Raw genomic sequence first — 20121 nt, 5'->3', positions numbered from 1 at the left:
AGTTACACAGCCACCTTTACTGTGAATTAAATGAGGTTTGGTCAATGATTCAGAACAGAATTCAAGAAAATTAAGATTTACAAAATAGAAGTTGGTTGGTGGTGACTGGGCATGTGTATAATACCACCAAAACAAGAAACTTCGTCTTTTCAAATGTTTGAGGCACAAACCTCGAAATGGTAAATTTTAACTTTTGCGTGACAATATGAAGAAAAAAAATATATATATACATATATATATACACACATATATATATATATATATATAAATATAAATATATATATATATATATATATATATATATATATATATATATATATATATATATATATTAACAAAAGTTAAAATTTACCATTTCAAGGTTTGTGCCTCAAACATAATGTAAAATCTATGTTACAGGAGCTTAAAATTATATAAAACCAACAATTTACCAGGAGCGTCATAGTATTGCAAACAACTCACTGATTTGCTTATTAGATCAAATACATCTATGAATAAGTTGTAAGGGTATAATAATAGTTTACTATAATGATTTGAGCGATTCTGCTTCTCTTTTTCACATACAATTTTTAGGTTATGTATCAGATTCAGACAGGTACTGAGAAGCTTTATTTTTATGTAGCCTGAACTTTGGTCTGGTTGTCAGGGGGAAGTAGTTTTCCAAGATGATGTCCTGTGGTGATCCCGTAGGCATTGGACTCCTGTTCCTCCTTCACCTCTGGCCGGAGCAAAAATCCCTGTTCAAAGCTGAGGCCAAACCATTCACACCTGGCAAAAGTCAAAGCCTTTTCAGCCATCAGTCCTTGGAGTCGTGCACACCACTGTTCTAGCATCACAATCCGATCTACACTACGGCAGTGAGCTGGACTCCAGAAAATCTGAGGTGCAAGAACCTGAAATCCGCAGAAGTGCAGCGTTCCATTCTGAAAAAACAACACCCCCCGACCCCCAAATTTTAAACAATGTTTTATTTTTAATCATTGAGATGAGAGATCATTCATTGACCCACAAATCACCTTACCTGTAAAGGCCATAATGCAACATTAATGTCGCCGTTGATGCCATTGGGGCGAAACATTGACTCTGTAGCTCCAGTTGTAAAAGACAGTATTGCTTTCTTGTTCTTTGGAAACATGAAATCAGATATTAGAAAATCATGTAATGGCAATGATCGGATCACTCAGGTATAAATGATTTAACAGTTCATTTTAAAAATGGACAGAATGAGTTGTCTTAATGTGCTGATATTGGTTTAGGGTTAGTCTACAAGGTTATAAAGTGCTGAAAAGGATTACTTTTAATTGCTAACATAGTTGATTGCAGATGCTACGACAGTTTACCTCTCAAAATACTTTAACAGAATGATAATAATGATGATAAAAATTGAGATAATATACAGTAAGGCAGCGGTTCCCAACCTTTTTCTCACCGTGGACCGGTAAAGCTTTCTATTTTCTCTTGGACCGGCTAATGGGGAGGGAGACAATTAAAGACAAAATTGTGTGGGGGTGGGTCCGATGCAGGAACGACACCCACGATGGAAAAAAAACAAGTCCCAATCATAACAGCAATTATTTATTATTATAAGAACTTTTCTCATTTCAAGTAGGAGGGCGAGATTGAAAATATTAATAGATTTTACTCTGACCGACCGGCACTAGGTAGCTCGCGCACCGGTACCGGTTCACGGACCGGTGGTTGGGGACCACTGCTGTACGGCAAATTTACTCTAGGTCAGGGGTTGCGAACGAGTTAGACACAATGAGCAAAGATTTTAAACTGTGAGAGTCAAAGACCACACCATGCAGAGATGATTGGCAGTCCCTTAAGTCAGAAGCAGCAGAAAAAAATCCCATCTGCCAAATTATTTTTTAAATATAATTATTTTTTTCAATGGGCCCTGATGAGTTTTAGTGTGTTTTAAGAGAATAAAAATAAGAAAAACATGAAACAAGGCAAAAAGCCACAGTGTATACAAAATATGAAAGAGCTGTATTCATTTTGGCCAGAAGCCGCATGCGGCTCGAGAGCCATGTGTTTGACACCCCTGTTTCAGGTGATGGTCTTTGCAACTTTGAACCTGCTGAGGTTTACTTTTCATTGTGTTTTTTAATTGGGTTACCTAATGGTGATGTGTTTCGATTCCAGTGAAGTTTGGATATTGTGCTAAATATATATAAAAAACGAAACAAACTGTCCAACACATTGAATTGATTAAACCACACATGCAGTAACAGCTAATTCAAGTGGATCTTGCATGACAACGAGCATCTGTTTCACAGTACAAGGTCAGAGAAGCAATCACAAAGATTCTTCTATTCATTGTGCAGAATGGAACAATTTATGAAATAATTTGTTCCTGCTACTATATGACTGTATAACAGCTTAATTTGAAGAAAGTACATCTTTATTTGTTATTTCTTATTTCTATTTAATTTTTTTGGCTAGGGTGGCCCGGCGGCTGAGTGGTTAGCAGCTTTGCCAGTCCCACCTGCTTGTTTAGAACCAAAAGACAATTGTTGCGCTATTAAAAAAAATCTCTTTTGAAAAATTGGTTTTTAACAAATGAAAGATGGGGTTTAGACAAGAAGAGAAGGTGAACAAATTCAATCACTCGTCAATTAGGATCCGCTAGCTGTTTCTGGCCACCATAAAAAAAAAATTCAACTCTACGTTGCATGGTTTGGACAAATGTAGCGAGAGAATCTTAACATACACACACCCATAAATCACGCTTTATAAGGATTATAGACCACAATTTTCCAAATTCAATGGATTAGGGTTTCTACAACAATTAATTCATTATGGAATAATGAAAATGTCTCATACAGACCTTAAAAACACCGTTATCATACATATTTTTCAGGGAAAAAGCAAAGCCTTGAGTCAGCACTCTGTCCATCCATCCTTTCATGATCGCCGGTACACTGAACCAGTACAACGGAAACTGCAGAAAGACATCAAAATACAATATTTTATTTTGAAAAATGGCGGTCGGGTTAGTACATCCACCCCGCAGACCAACTCATGTTATGTCATGTCATGTGTCCGGGTTTGGGCTCCAACCTTTTTGTTTGCATGTTCTCCTCCCCAAAATATGCACAAGTCTCTAAATGAATAACTAATGAATCATGAGATGTGAACGTGAGTTCGAATCTGTTGTCTACATGTGTTCGTGTTCCCATTGATTGGCTACTAACCAGCTCAAGGTGCATCTTGTCACTTGCCGAAAGTTTGGTGATATAGTATGTAGGCTCCAAGACAATTGACCTTTCACAAAGTTCCATGCTCCTCCTCCAGCAGCAAAAAAATATTGCAGGCAAACGTATCCCAGTGTTTTGAGTGTTTTATTTTGAAGCAATACCACTGCAACATTCTCCAGATTGAGGGAAAGGGTTTACAATATGCAGCGAGGGTTAGATAGAAAATACTTTAAAAATGTACAGTAATCCCTCGAATATTGCGGTTAATGTTGACCAGACATGGCCGCGATAATCTATTATAACTACCTTTTTTTCCATTGCTGAGGCCTAGTAGCAAAAGTGGCTTCCACGTTTCAGCGTGGATTTTCACATTTTTATGAACTTAAAAAAATAAAATAAATAATTAATAGGAGAAAAAAACCTAATTTGCGATAAGTGAAGTCGCGCTAATCGAGGGAAGACTGTATCAAGTTATCAAGGTTGGGATACTAAATCACAAGTATTACGTGAAAAATAAAAACAAAATAAGCTAAAGACATTTATTAGGATGCTATGTTTACATAAAAAGATAAAGGATTGCTTTAATTAATTTGCACTCATAAGACGGAGTGCAAAAAAGACCTGAAGTTACATAACTTTGGCAAATGAAACAAATATATCCATAGTTGATATCTGAGAAAGATATAATATTCCATAACAGTAACTACAATTTTGATATCCACTTAGGTGAATGTTCTTGCCTCTGCATTCAAGTTAAGCTTACCCTAAAAGAACACACACGTGTGTATATATATATATATATATATATATATATATATATATATATATATATATATATATATATATATATATATATATATATATATATATATATATATATATATATAGGCTTATTTTTGAGACATTTAACTGGGAGTGGCGCCATATCTCCACAGTTTAATTCAGGGGTGTCAAACTCAGTTTAGTTCGCGGGCCACATTAATGCCAACTACGTCTCATGTGGGACTGCCCGGCGGACGAGTGGTTAACGCGTCAGCCTCAAAGGCTCCAGCACCCCCTGATTGAATGTCTCATGTTTCTTTAAATGTCTTGGTGGCGGAACAGAGTTAGACCTAGAAGCAGGAAACCAGGCAGACAAAAGGGAGTGCGGGTGCACTAAAGTAAGGTTTTTAATAACAAAGGGGCAGTTACAAAATAAAACCTTCAATAAAAAAGGGAAAACTAAAAACAAAGAAACAAACTGACCAGGGAACACAAGGTAGAAAGACAGACACCACCTAACACCATAACCTCCAGAACAAGACAATACTCCCAACGACCGATAAAACACAGGGTTTATATACATAGACAGGAGTCTGACAAGAAAATTGCAGACAGCTGGGTTACACGAAGGGAGGAGAGCAGGGAAGAAACAGCAGGTGAAATTCATGCATAATCACATGGAGATGACACACAAGGAAACACAGGCCCAAACCCTAACAAAACGTGACATATTTGGGCCCGACCAATTTATTTGTGGCCCAAAAAGTTGACTTACGTCCCACTATTAATGGCGCTAGAAGACCAATCCATTTTGAATGGGAGGGGTGAATGAACGAGCGTTCCAGTCAAAATTGTTTAGACATCTAGCACTGTCAATGACACTGAAAGAATAGCATCCACAGCTAGTTAAAGTGAATTGGACATTTATCATTGTCAATAGCAGGCAATGACTTCATTTTGCATCACTTCTTTTATTTCACTTCCATTTTAGGGTACTTACAGGTCACTTCCGATAAATTTTGGATCATTTCCTATTGATTTTGAGGGACTTTTTGGGATGCTTTGTGTTTGTTTATCGGTTCCTGCTAATTTTGGGCATTTCCAGGTTAATTCCTGTTGGTTTTGGGGCATTTTAGGGTTCATTATTAACTCGTTGGCTGCCATTGAAGGCATTGTTTTGACGGTAGGGGGTAAAAGAACGAATGGGATTGTGGATAGGAAATTAAGATAAGAGCAGAGTTGCACACGCTTGATCACACACCTCACAAACATCTGGTTTTGTGGCGCCCCCGTCGAAAAAATGAAAGGATTTAATTATGTACGTACTGTATGAATGAACTACAAAGTGCCCGTCATGCAGAACAATGCCGCAGGCCGGATAAGACCCCCTAGTGTTCCATTTCCGGCCTGCGGCCCGCACTTTTGACAGCAATGGTATAATCCATGGGAATTCAGTTTTTTGGGCTTTGGGAAGGAAAACAATATCATCAATACTGATGTATTGGGGTACCTCACGTCTGATTGAGAGTTTCCAATGGCACACCCCTTCACCATTTTTGACATCCGGCTAGTTCATCTATAGCAGGGGTGGCCAAGTCCGGTCCTCGAGAGCCCCTATCCAGTCTGTTTTCCATGTCCACCTCCACCAACACATCTGAATCCAATAATTTGGATCGGTATAAAGCTTCTGGACAGCTTGCTGATAAGTTGATCATTTGATTCAGGTGTGGTAGAGGAGGGAGATATGGAAAACAGTCTGGATAGGGGCTCTCGAGGACCGGACTTGGCCACTTCTGATATATAGTCTTCTTTAAGGTTTATGGCAGTTGGCGATCTCAAATCAGCAAATCGATTAGAGAATGGGGCATCTGAAAGCTTGTCCGATCACTCTTAACAACAGTCTCCAGGACGTTTGATTGGCTGATGGTTTAAGAGAACGGAGTTTGCTAAAGGTCAATGATGAGTTGCGATCCTAGTGAGTTTAAGCAGTATAGAAAATGGACAAATTAATCATTGCCCCTAATTTAGCACGAAGCATTTTTTTCATGATTAAAGCTGTTCCGGCCGACCCGGCGGATGAGTGATTAGCGCGTCGGGCTCACAGTTCTAGTGTGCTAAGTTCAATCCCAGGTCGGTCCTGCTGTGCGGAGTTTGCATGTTATCCTAAGTGGGTTTTCTCCGGGTACTCCTCCCACCTTCCAAAAACACGCATGGTAGGCTAGTCAAACACTCTAAATTGCCCCTAGGTGTGAGTAACAGAACGATCCGACCACATGGACCCAGCGGGATCGTAACAGTTAGTCTCCTTGTGCCCTGCGATTAGCTGGCCACCAATTCAGGGTGTCCCCCGCCTCATTCCTGAAGTCAGCTGGGAAAGGCTCCAGCACCCCCACGACCCTTGTGAGGATAAGCGGTTCAGTAAATGAATGAATGAATACAACTGTCCTCAATTGTGTTATCCTAATTTAATGTAGTGTATGCTTTTGTAAAAAAAATACCCCAGGAAATACATCACAAACTTTATGTTTTTTTGAGTATTGCTGAATGAATTCCTATTTTGTCCATATCATGTAAATGAGCAAATGCTACATTCTCCCCACTAAGAGGAGTGCTAATGTCAAAAGAGTTTTTGTCTAAATTACGCCAAAGCTTTCTCTTGAGTGTGATTTTAAAGTTGAACCAGCCACGGTTCCTTCTAGATAGTTTTAGATTTCCACTTAGTTTTTCAAATAAATATTTTACCCTGTGTTAGCACACCCAGTCACAATTGACCTCTGACCTGGAAAATAACGAGCTCAGCCTCTTTTACTTTGCGCTGTTCAGCTACAATATCGTCACTTAGGCGACCCTCATTCCAAGCGTGCATTGTCTCCTCTCCATACTGGAAAAGGTCTGGGTTCTTCAAATCACCTGGACAACACGATAAACAAAGGGTTTTGATTAGCATCGGCTGAAATGACTAAACTCAAATATTAATGTGCAATTAGTAAGGCTTGAAGGATGGTATTTTGTCTGTACTAATTACCAGTTACAGTAATCCCTCGATTATCGCGGTTAATGTAGACCAATCATGGCCGCGATAAACGAAAAACCACGAAGTAGGGTCACCCTGATTTGAAAAAAATATATATCTATTTTTTTTACTTCAGTGCTGAGTCCTAGTAGCAAGCGGGGGACAGGGGAGTGGCTTCCGCTTGCGAGTTTCAGCGTGGATTTTTACATGTTTGTGAACTTACCAAAAAAATGGAATTAAGAAGAAAAAAAATGCCCCCGAAAAAAGCGCTATGTAGTGAAACCGCGATAATTGAGGGATTACTGTAGTATTATAAAAAAAAGACAATTTACCAATAATGTCATCTTTCGTGGCATTGGCCTTGAAGTTCATAGCATAAAGGTCCGACACGACAACTCGGTAGCCTTGTTCTGATAGCTCCTTAATGGCCACGTCCCGCACTGCTGCGTTAAACGAGCCCGTGCTTTGATGCGCGTACACAATCAGTACTGTTGCTGTAACACACACAAACAAGGTTAAATAGTTGACATTTTCCCTATTTAGTTTGTGGGGCGTTCTTCATTTTCAGGCTCACACCAAGTTGGATTCATTCCCAGCTGACTCCAGGTGAAAGACTACCGTATTTATTCGAGTGTATGCAACGCGCAAAATTTTCTAATAAAAAACTGAAGCAAAGTTATACATGAGGTCTTCACGTTTATGACCATATTGCCGGTGAAAAACTGCCCTCCGGTGAAAAAGTTGCCTCTGTAGCCGTTATAATGGGAGACGTAAAAACCTGTCTTTGTCCGCCAGATGGCGCATGAGAGCCCGTTCTACCAAGGCCCAAAGAAGGTAAATGTATATCCTCCTCAGAGGATATAATCTACCTTCTTTTACAAAAGCCAGCCCTCTCCAAATAGCCTTCAGAAAGTATATAGAGTAGGGTAAAATAAAGAAAAAGTTGCTCCAGAGAAACATTAGGGGGGCAGCCGCTCACCCGAGTCCACCCAGGGAGCGCTAGCCTCGTTCAAGAAGAATGGAATCAATGTTTTTGTGAATCTGATGATAGATTGGACTTTGAATTTTTTTAAATATTATGACGACGAATTAGACTTTAAGAATTTAAAATTGTAAATTCCATTTGAGAATTGTGTTCATAATGGTAGTTTGTTTTACCAGGTTTACGTACCATATGTTGTGAAGAAATGTTTTGTCATGGCAACATGTGTTCTGCATTTGCCAGTTACCAGAACCAGTGCAATCCTTGGTGTGAGTTGAGAAAAATTGAAGAAAAAAAATGTATACCAATTTTTAGTCACAAATTAAGGGTGTGCGTGATACACGGGTGCGTGTTATACTCGAATAAATACGGAAGGCATCCTCTTCCCTCTTCCAAAAATGCCAGTGTCATCCATGTTAAAAACCATTCTCTACAGTTATGTTAAGGAACTCTTCCTCGGCGTATCGTGTCCCTGCCTATTTCGGCCGGGGCCAGGTCGCGGGGCAGACCTTGTTCGAGGCGGTGAGGGCCGGCCGAATATTCATCATTCTTCTTCTGCGGTGAAATTCTTCTTCTGCAGTTAAATTATTCTTCTTTGGCGCCGAGTGCCAACCAATTCACTGCTGAAGAAGGGGAGCCCTGACTTCCACCATTTTTCATCTCCTGTCTTTCGGGTGCAATTTCAGCGTGAATTTTGACATTTTTATATACTTAAGATAAATCCGTGATGTACTGAAGCCTTACTCTCAGGCGATCTACCAGTAGTGCCTTGGAGGTCGACCAGTCGATCACGATCAACGTAATGAGCTCCCCTGGTGTAGGGGTTCACTAGCCTGGCTTGGCGCGGACAGGGGCGAGCTCGATTCCTGTTGGGGGCGGTATGATTGTGAGTGATGTTAGGGTTAGTTGGGGTTTTTGGTTGGTTTGTATGCTTTTTGCCTATTATGTCCCTCATGGCGCAGTGGCTCTTCCGCCTGATGTTGGTGGTGGCAGTCTGGGTTCGATTCCCACTCGGTGGAAGTGTGATTGGTTGTCTGTCTCTGTGTGCTCTATGACTGACTAGCGACCAGTCTAGGGTGTAGTCTGCCTTTCGCCCAAAGACAGTTGAGTTAGGCTCCAGAACCCCCGCAACCCTTTTGAGGATGGGCGGTATGGAAGATGAATGAATGACCCTCATGGTCTCCCTTCTCTACGTGATCAGGTGTGTGTGCTTTGTAATCAACCCTTGTCTGTCTATTTAAACATGTGGCTCTTTTGATGGGTCCATATGGCTCTGAGCTAAAATATGGAAACCGGTGGTGAGAGAAAATAGTCTTGAACGCACCAATAGGACCGTCACGTCGGCACTGTGGCATTGATTTTTTTTTCATTAGTCTTCTGCATTCATTCTCTCATTGATACTCATTGACATTCATTGATTAGCAACAGCTTAACAATATTGTCAAAATAATTAAGAGACTTTTTGTACTTTAAAAGTTGTAAAATGACTAAAAAAAATTCGCACATTTTCATGTGTTTTGACTTTTAAATTGTGGTTATGGCTCTCAAGGAATAATATTTGTAAATAGGAATTGTTTATGTCTCTCTCTTTCAAAAAGGTTCCCGACCCCTGATTTAAACCATGTGTGTTTGTTAGTCTTTGTGGGATCGTCTACCTTGTTTGTTTCATGCCAAGTTCCTCGTTCCCCCATGTCTTTACCTACAATTAACTGACACTGACGCCGCTTGATCAATTTTGGCTAGCAGGGGCAAATAGTAAATGTTATTTTCACTCTTACCAATCAAAATGGATTGGAATTCTAATACAGCAATACCTCGACATGTGAGTACCCCGACATACGAGCAATTTGAGATACGAGTAAAATTTTGGGCAAATATTTATCTTGAGATACGAGACAAGTTTTGATATACGAGCATACAGCGGACGCGAGAGGCTACTCATAAGAACATCATGGGCACCGTGTTTCTGGTCGCAACTCCCTCGTGTAATGTCTCTACGAGCACTAGGCGGAGCGTTGCATTTTTTCATTGTTTTTTTCCTGTTAGTCAGTGCGAATGGCGGAGCAATTGCTAATACGAGAGGAGTATGTCCTACTTCTTGTTGGCAAGTGGTCGCGCGTTATCCTATTGTGAGGACATTTGTGTGCATCATTTTGGGAATATTTGCCTCCTGACTTATAGGTTTCATTTTATTTATTTTAATTCTATGTATTAATCTAGTTTATATAACCATTGTACATTTATAAGTGTTTTCAAAATGATAGGACATTATACTATTTGGAAATCCGCAAAACAATCATTTAAAAAAATAATAAAACTGTAATTATTGCTCATATATAGATGTATCTATATGTGTGTATATATACACACATATAGATACATCTATATATGACCAATAATTACAGTTTTATTATTTGTGTGTATACACACACACACAGTCATACCTCTACTTACGAATGGCTCTATGTACTAAATTTTCAGTTTACGAGAGCAAATGAGTGCCTCGAGATACGCAACACCAAGCATAGCCTGACTTTAAAGCTACGCGTGGCTGGTTCGAAAAATTTAAGAAAAGGACTGGAATCCCCCCAGTCGTATGGCATGGTAAGTCGACATGAATGAGAGGGCAGAAGAATTTATAAAAAGTCTAAGAAAAAGTCTTCAAGGGTCGTGCGATCGCCTATTTTGACGACGTTTGTTTGTTGCACTATAGAAACATTATTAAAAGTTGTCTTTGGATAGTTTTTTTCCCAAAATGTCCATCAACTAGCCATATAAAAGGGGAAGTTAAATTCAAGCAGGTAAGAGCCAGAAGCGAATAGTAAAATTACATTTCAAAGAAATCATAAAATGTTAATGTTTGTTGTTGATTAATCTTGTTGTTTGATTTCTTAATGCTGTTTTTATTAGATGCGTGTTTATGTGTTCGTGTTTGTGTGCTATCTCTATGTTGCCTACCATTAGCTTCCTCTTCTTCCCCTGCATTTCAACACGGGTAGATTTTGTATATTACTTGTTATTCATTTGAAGACATAAATAAATAATTTTATAATTTTCTCTTATTTGTGTTTTTTTCACATCTTTCATACAAAATTGGGACTTTTTGACCAATTTTAAAGGGTTTAGTTGGTAGTTGTGTGAGGACTGTGGAACGAATTAGAGAATTTACATATAAAGTACTGCACTACTTACGAAATTTTCAACTTACGAAAAAAGTTCTGGAACCAATTAATTTCTTAAGTCTGTGTGTGAGGAGATGCTAACCACATAACTAACTTAACTACTGTGCTGCATTTATATTACATCTCATCTCATTTTCTGAACCGCTTTATCCTCATTAGAATCGCGGGGGGTGCTGGAGCCTATCCCAGTCAGATGCGGGGGGCACCCTGAATCGGTGGCCAGTCGATGGCAGGGCACAAGGAGACGGACAACCGTGCACACTCACACCCATACCTAGGGGGAATTAAGAGTGTCCAATCAGCCTACCGTGCATGTTTTTGGAATGTGGAAGGAAACCGGAGTACCTGGAGGAAACCCACGCAGGCTCCACACAGCTGGACATGAACTGGATTTGAACCCAGGACCCCAGAGCTGCGAGGCCGACACGGTAACCACTCGTGTCACCGGGCCGCCCTATATTACATTATATTATTTAATAAATTAGAAACAATCTTTAGAGCCTACATTCTCATGGCTGATTAAAAATTATGATGCATGTCATTTTGCATTGACTACTTTTGAACATTAGAGAAGAACATTGGCATGAGTTGGAACGTGACATCTGTCTGGCCTGGGAATGAATTGGGTAATAATTAATGAATAATGTACGTGGCTGGGTAAAGCAAAGTCTGGGCTTCTCCTTTTAAATTGCAGGCTATGCAACCCCATTGTACTTAATATCCACTCTCTAAATTTGAGATCTTTACTCATTGTTGTGGGAAATCGGTTTGCAAGAAAGAAAACACAATGTCTCCACTTTTACAAGGCAGTCCCACCTTTGGCCCAATTTATCTCGCAGTCAGAAGGTAAAAACACTGCTTTGTGATGCCACGCGCTGATTTGCAGCTGAATATCAAGTGATGGCATCTAAAGTTCTGTTGCCTTTTAGGCCTGGCGCCCAGACTACATGTTTAAAATACTTTATTGTATGAATCAAGCCTTTCGCAATGGCTCATAAAAACTGCACCTAGAGGGATATTTTAACTGATTGAACTTCTTTTGTTCCCTCCCATTATTACCACAGTAACAGCAACCCACACAAACATGCCAAGTAATTCTCTGTTTAGGTCTTGAGTGCTTACACAAAGCAGTGAAAAGTAGTCATTACTGTAATATCAATATTAACAGAACAGTTTAACATATTTTAAACAGCAGTGTTTTAAGCAGTCTTTTGAGCAAATAAAAAAAAATTAAACACTTACCCATGTTGTATGTGCTGGATCAGTCTGCACTGATAGTGAGCTTCTCGTTGCTTTTATACACCGTGTAGCCGTCTTTGCGTGAGAAACATGTCTAGATTGGACATGAGATGGAATAACTTCACACAAGCAAATGAAAAAAAAGCAGCAAAACCAGTTTGGTTTTTTTTAAAGGGAGGTGGCTTAAGTGTGCGTGTGTGAGCAATTTACTCAGACTGTGAAGGCACTGGGGCAGATGAATAAGATTATAATTTCACTTGGCCTGGAAGAGAATGAATGGGACACTTTCAAGGGATTATCCGAGGGGCATCATGTGGGCAAAAACACTTTAATCCGACTTAATTTCATTTTGTTAGAAGTTAAAGTGAAGGAAGGCGTCCTTTTCCTAAAGCTGAAATAATTCAATCAAGTTCCTGTGAGAACAGGTGATTTTTGGAGGGGGTAAGATCTATATTTCATTTTTTGGATTCCATGTGTTCTATAACAAGTCAATCGAACTGAATAAAAAGACTAATATGTATTTCAATTGATGTTAAAATTTAAACTTTCAAAACAGTATCTATTTCTTAAAATAGATCAATCTCCTTTTATAGTAAAATTTTGTTGAGCAATCAAGCAAATAAAGCCACCTCAAGGTTAACTCGCCTGACTCTGGTGCGGGCAGGTTTCCCGCTTCCCGCAGTTTGCTGTATGATTGTGAGTGGTTATGGTTGTCTCTCTTTCTGTGTGTCCTACTGGCGACCAGTCTAGCGCAGGGGTCGGAACCTTTTTGACAGAGAGAGCCATAAACAATTCATATTTTCAATTGTTATTCAGTGAGAGCCACTCTCAGAATTTACTAAAAGTAAAAATACACGAAAACGCGTGCATTTTTAGTAATTTCACCGCTTTCAAAGTAGAAAAAGTCTCGGAATTCTTTTGACAAAATTGTTACCCTGTTGCTAATCAATGGGATGCATGCATGCAGAAAGGTTTAATTAAAAAAATGAAGATTAAAGCGACTCTAGACATAGTGTCCAGATTTTAGCTCACAGTTTAGCGGGGAGCCATACGCACCAATCAAAAGAGCCACATGTGGCTGCCGAGCCATAGGTTCCCTAACCCTGGTCTAGAGTACGTATAGTCTGCCTGGAGTCATCTGGGATAGACACCAGCAGCCCCTGCAGCCTTTATGAGGTTGCACGGTACGGAAGATGAATGAATTAAGCAAATAAAGCATGTCATTAACTAAAACAATAAATATTGACACAAATGTATTTTTCAAACTCTTTTTTTGTATTAATACCTAAACTTTGATACTATATAACTCGTAGAAACAGTTGATAAAATCCAAAAATCTAGATATAATTAAACAAATTTAGTTAAACACAATTTAGTTAATTTGAATGTTTTAAAATTAGATTTTTTGAGGGTACATGTATAAATTAGTGTAGGTGATATATGCAATAACATAAACAATGACAATAAACACGCTTATTTATTTATATATTTATTCATGTATTTATTAACTTACTTATTACCTATCTATTTATGTCTAAAATTGCTTTCCTGTATCTGCTTTCTCACCCTCTTGCTACAGTGACAATGAAATTTCCCGAATACGGGATGAATAAGGTTATCCAATCCAATAATCGATCATTATTAATGCTATTATTCAGGCTGTTATAATATGTAATTTTATATGATCATTTGAAATCAAATTGTACTGCGTTATGGTATGTTAATCGAAGTGTTGCGTTTCACTTGACAGACCAGAATGTACAAAGAATGTTACTTGGCCACATCTTCCACCAACTGCGAGGCTCAACCGGCAAAATAAAATCATAAACACCCAAAGAGGACAGTTTTGTTTAGATTTTAAAATATTTGATTGATTGATTCCCGAGGAGGACTGTGGTAAGAAGAAAAAGATTTGATCGCAAACGTGACATAATGTAAGGTAAAATAATATAGAATCATGGTATGAAATGCCAAGTAATTGTGCCTTTAGTGCATTATATATCAGAAGAAGTCACTTTAGTTGCTAAGACCACCACCTGCTGCTGCCATTTGCCATCTTGCTCACTCATAAAAGTGAGACTTTTATCCCCCTCTCGATCCTGTACATTGCTTTTAGACGTCAGAAAACGGCAATGATCTACATTCTTAACGCACTGTGTGAATGTCTTGGCGTCAAATAAGTGAATGTTATATTTCAGTAGAAATAAGGATAATACATATAAGGAGACCTAAAGAAATCTTGCCTCCTGACTTAAATATGCCGAAGCCCGTCCCCGTGGAGAGTCAAGAGTGAATTGTAGTTGTAAAAGTGATTGTAGATTCTCTCAACTCATCTCATTTCCTGAACCGCTTTATCCTCATTAGGGTCACGGGGGGTGCTGGAGCCTATCCCAGCTGACTCTGGGCCAGAGGCAGGGGACACCTTGAATCGGTGGGCAGCCGATCGCAGGGCACAAGGAGACGGAGAACCATGCACACTCATACCCATACCTAGGGACAATTTAGAGTGTCCAATCAGCCTACCATGCATGTCTTTGGAATGTGGGCGGAAACTGGAGTACTTGGAGGAAACCCACGCAGGACCGGGGAGAACATGCAAACTCCACACAGGTGGACATTACCTGGATTTGAACCCAGGACCCCAGAGCTGTCAGTTAGGCCGACGCGCTAACCACTCGCGCCACTGGGCCGCCCTGATTGTAGATTGCGTTGTCAAAATCATCAATGCCCACAAATTTCCCGAAATGGCAAGTCAAACCTTGAAATTTAAATATTGAAATATTCACTATTGAGCAGCCCGACGGATGAGTGGTTAGCGTGTCGGCCTCACAGCGGGGGACCTGGGTTCAAATCCAGGTCAAATCCAGGTCCGTCCACTTGTATGGAGTTTGTTCTCCCTGGTCCTGCGTGGTTTTTTTCGGGTACTCCAGTTTCCTCCCACATTCTAAAGACATGCATGTATCAGTGTGCGTGTGAATGGTAGGCTGATTGGACACTCTAAATTTTTAGATATGGGTGTGAGCGTGAATGGCTGTTTGTCTTCTTGTGCCCTATGATTGGCTGGCCACCAATTCAGGGTGTCCCCTGCCTATGGCCCGAAGTCAGGTGGGATAGGCTCCAGCACCCCCCGCGACCCTAGTGAGGATAAAGCGGTTCAGAAAATGAGATGAGAGATGAGAAATATTCAATACGTATTGAAATTATATCCAATCAGCTGCAATGGCTGAGAGTGATTTTGCATCTGTCTCTCATCTTCACAATTTCTTTTAGTTTTCTTTCCTTTTGGGTTGCTTTGAAATACTGCAGCAAATGATTTTAAAATGATAACGGACCATATTTTGCACACAATCCATCCGTACAAGTGACAGAAATGGTTTAACAATTAAATTAAATTATGTTTAGTGTTTTCATCAGCTACCTTGTCACAAAAGTCTCCAAAAAAGATGATGTCACACCCACAATCACAACAAAATGGGCATTCCTTGATGCATTGTTTTTGGTGGAGTAACTAAGAAATTGTTTTTAAAAAACGGCCAAATTTGAGTGTCAAAATTGTTTTCAACGAGACCATTGCCCTATGGCAGTCATTTTCATTTTTTTGACAGTCACCATTTCAGAGCACCTTTAATCAGTATAATTATAGGCCTTAAAGATAAAACCTAAATCTAAAATTGTATTGACTTAAGCAGATGTTATTGTTTGACTAATCGCCGTAACAAGAAGAGTCAACTTGACCACTAAATACACCCTTTCTGGAAGATATCATACATCAAACTTGGACTAGTGACTCAGTTGTTTTTTAAAAAATGTGTAGAAATGTATTAATATTTTCTGCTACAATGCAATTCTTTTCCAAGTGTTAGTGAATGTTTGTTTTGTTTAAATTGATATAATCCAGCACCTTGACGACTCTTGTGAGGATTAGCGCTATAAAACATGGATGGAGATCACTGCATGCCCCTTTATTGACTGAAGCATGCTTTCAGTGTTGCAGTTGGTGTGGTACATCTTGAATTGGTTGTGAGCCAATCACATGGCACAATGAGACAAAGAACCATTCACACGCACACTGATACCTAGGGACAATTTGGAGTGTTCAATACGCCTTAGCATGCATGATTTTGATATATTGGAGGAAAACCATGCAGGCACAGGGAGAAAATGCAAACTCCACACGGAGAGCCCAGAATTGAACCCTTGTGTGGCGATCATGCAAACCACTTTTTTTCTACAGTGTCTCCTAGATTTGAAATGTAAGACAAAAATGCTACAAAAATGTTATAAGTCAATCTTTTCCGACTTGAAAGAGCAAATACTGCACTGCTTAATAGCCTGCTGTCAACAGCAGGTAAACCTGACATCAAGCATGAAATGGATTAAGACAGATCTATTCTCAAGTACACAGCAGGTTGATCCTGTGACATTACTGGATCTCACGCCCTAAATCTATTAACCTTTTTTTTAAACTGTACTGTATTGAGAACTCAAGTGTTAAGTGCGTATGTGAATTTGCAAAATACTCTGGATGAACTCAAACGGAAATAAATGAATGGCACACTGAAAAATTGGCAATCTCTGCATGTCAATGTCCCACATATGATTTGTAGTTAAAGAATAATTGCTTTCTGTTACGTCTTTGGCAAGACGTCGAGGCAAGGTAACGAGGAATTAGGGCCCAATCGCAGGGAAGCTGGCGAGGGCGAGGGAGGTGGTGCTCAAACCAAACCTTCAATAACTCAAACAGGATCTAAGAAAATAACAAAGACTTAGAAATCAAATCACATAACCAAACCTGACAAGGGGAGACATGGGAAAGCGAGTAACGAGGCACATGGAACATGGATTGAGGTAACATGGAATCATGGCGTGGACAAACAAAAGCAGACAATCCGACGAATGACATAACAATCAGTGGGGTTTAAATAGACAAAACAGGAACTAATTCTAAATGACGCGCAGCTGCGTGAGAGCAACGGCAAGACAGGAGGGACAAACAAGAGTAGGGAAACGAACATAAAAACATACGGAGAAAGCAATGGAATAATAATAACAAGCCAATCCTAACAGCTTTCAAAAATTTGGACAGACAAACAGTCAAAGGCCGACGCTAACGGTAAAATGTGTGTGGTTTCTTCATGTGACAAAGACATAAGAACCCATGTGGTTTAATGATCCACCAGACGAAAATTAAATCTTTGACAGGGACACAGGTGCTCCAACGCACATGTCTAAGACAAGGTGAGATGCAGGAAGACTTGGCAGCAATCAAACCCATACTGCCCGCACTGAAGTCAGGCGAAAGAACCCCTGCACCATCAGGTGGCCGCTTTAGATTACTAATGGATACAATTATGAGGCCTATTATTCAATTGCAACTTGCAAGACAATGGAGAACTATGTGTTGAGCAGTGACTACATGGGTTAGAATTTAAAAGTATAAAAATAAAAATATACGAGTGAAAGTACGAGTAAAAGTATAAATGTGAGTACCTAACAGCATAACGGACCGATGGCCAGCCAGTTTGATGGGAGCCAAACAGACCCAGCTTCGGCAAGATCTTAAACTAAGATGACAGTGGTTTAAGCAAGCAAGGGAGGAGCAGAGATACGCAAAATCCTGAGGTAAAAACTCAACACCAAGCCGAGGGTGATGGGGGTCGGTGTAAGGTTCCACCAAGAAGATCAAATAAATAGCCACCTCGCCTGCACTGAAAAAGAGGTTAACACCTACAGCATGCCACCTTCAGACACAGTGCAAGGTAGGCCTGAAACAAAGAACACCCACACAGGCCTGGGCAGAACATCCAAATTCCACAAAGGTCGGAAATTACCAGAGCTTGAACACTTGATCTCAGAATTGTGAGACGGGCTGCCTAATTTTATTTTATTTATTTATCTTTTTGAACAGGCATATTTGGGCCTTTAAAAGAACACATCAGCGTCTCTGCCAACGGCAACTAATGTGTGGAGCCGACAGCCTCGCCTAACAGAAACAAGCTGTGACAGCTGCTCGTTAAGTGATACATTAATCTTGAACACTTCAAACGTCCTGAAAATCGGCACCCTTAGGTGGTGATGGGACGATTTCACCTAAATCGGCGATGAGTGTTCACCACACCCTACGCCAGTGTCTTTTTAAGAGATTATATCTTAAAGCATTGGATGATTGCTGTATTTTGAACGCAACCAGTTCCTTAATTTGACATTTTTAATGGATCATTTTAAATGTGTTAGATGAGTTTCAAAGTTTATGCATTTTAAGCTTAGGAATGTTGCATGTTTGAGTAGAAAATTGCACTACTAAAAAACGTGTTTAGAGGGTTTATTTGTCTTAAAATGTGTTTTTCTTTCATTTTTAGGGTTTTACAAACATTTTAAATGTTTCCATGAGAAAAATATAGGTATTCAATGGTATTCCTCACACCATTGTTTTGGGTGTTCGGCATTTCTCACACTGATGTTTTTCTAAACCATCTAGGGTGTTATTGTACTGATTACATAAACATGTTTTTCGAATGTCGCGATTAAATACAATGATTCAGTTACTGCAATTCAGAATGCCTTGTGGACTGAGACGACGTCACAAGGCAACTCCTTGCAAGTGTAACCAGAAATGTTGAAAGATGTTTTTCCTTTTTTAATTAAATATTACTAATAATGATTTAAAAGGTTTTAATCATTATTCTAACACTAAATAAGGAAGTTGTTACCCTTTTAAGCGGAGGCACACTTTTTGCACTGGGAAAAATCTCAAGGCACACCACGAGCTCAAAATCTTCAAAGTTTTATCAACAGCAATCGGACAAATAAAAAGTATTCCATTTTTGTGGACCCTTTGTTGCCAGAAGTTGAAGTCCAGGGACCCCAAGAATCTTCCGGTTCAGGTAATGTAAAAGTAAGTAATATTGTTTCATACAGTGGCAGTATTTTAAAAGGCCAACCAGAAGGTGATGCAGCTTCACTTTATAGCTGTTTTGAATTATAACTTATAACTGCTCAGGCCAGCATTAACAGTATTTACAGTACATACATCTAACTCCATTTCCTCAGGGTACTTAGGAAGAACAACTTGGGCACCAAGCTTCTGATAACCTTCTATAGAACCACTGTAGAGAGCATCCTGGCGTTCGGCATCACAGTGTGGTACGCTGGAAGCACGGCGGCAGACAAAAAGGCCATGCAGAAAGTGATTAACACTGCCCAGAGGATTGTCGGCTGCTCTCTGCCCTCACTGGAAGACATTGCCAGCCCTCGTTACCTCAGCAGAGCCAAGAACATCATAGGGGACCCTTACCACCCTGGTCACAATCTGTTCCAGCTGCTGCCCTCTGGCAGACGCTATAGATCCCACAAAGCACGGACAAATAGGCTTAAGGACAGTTTTTTCCCCACATCCATCAGAAATCTAAACTTGCGGTAACATAACACACATTCCCTTCTGCGGTAATATGAAAAGATGTTTGGGTGGTGATCTGCCTCCTACTAGCTGACTGAAGTAAGGTAAGTGCAAGACAGTGAGAGGTAAGCGACCTGTATCCATAACAGCAGAATGCCAAATTACAAGTCCGTAACTTGCACTTATTTAGGTATTTTGCCGAGTAAACGCAGCTTATGGAGAAGCACCACCAATTTCGTCACACGCAGTTTCTGGGTGTGATGACAAGTAGGCTTTTTGTGTTGTTGATAATGACGACAGGGCCTATGTCCGATTATTATTATTATTATTATTATTATTATTAT

At 39.7% G+C, this 20121-nt stretch overlaps 1 protein-coding gene across 2 annotated transcripts in view; it reads right to left on the bottom strand.

Annotated features, from left to right (window-relative positions):
* Positions 1-445: 445 nt before the first annotated feature.
* The window catches only part of nqo1 (NAD(P)H dehydrogenase, quinone 1), a 20830-nt gene continuing 1154 nt past the window's right edge, over positions 446-20121 (bottom strand). The window contains exons 2-8 of one of the 2 annotated variants that reach the window (XM_077624578.1): positions 12592-12643; positions 12385-12475; positions 7311-7472; positions 6745-6875; positions 2834-2947; positions 1022-1123; positions 446-923 (exon numbers count right to left, since the gene is read on the bottom strand). In XM_077624578.1, the coding sequence (XP_077480704.1) occupies positions 615-923; positions 1022-1123; positions 2834-2947; positions 6745-6875; positions 7311-7472; positions 12385-12388 (822 nt within the window). In that variant the 5' untranslated portion in view covers positions 12389-12475; positions 12592-12643 and the 3' untranslated portion in view covers positions 446-614. The remainder of the gene's footprint in view (positions 924-1021; positions 1124-2833; positions 2948-6744; positions 6876-7310; positions 7473-12384; positions 12476-12591; positions 12644-20121) is intronic. The other variant, XM_077624586.1, reaches the window with a different exon arrangement.

This window comes from Stigmatopora argus, chromosome 2, assembly GCF_051989625.1.
Source record: "Stigmatopora argus isolate UIUO_Sarg chromosome 2, RoL_Sarg_1.0, whole genome shotgun sequence".
Taxonomy (NCBI): Eukaryota; Metazoa; Chordata; class Actinopteri; order Syngnathiformes; family Syngnathidae; genus Stigmatopora; species Stigmatopora argus.
This window is presented reverse-complemented; position numbering and strand designations above follow the sequence as displayed.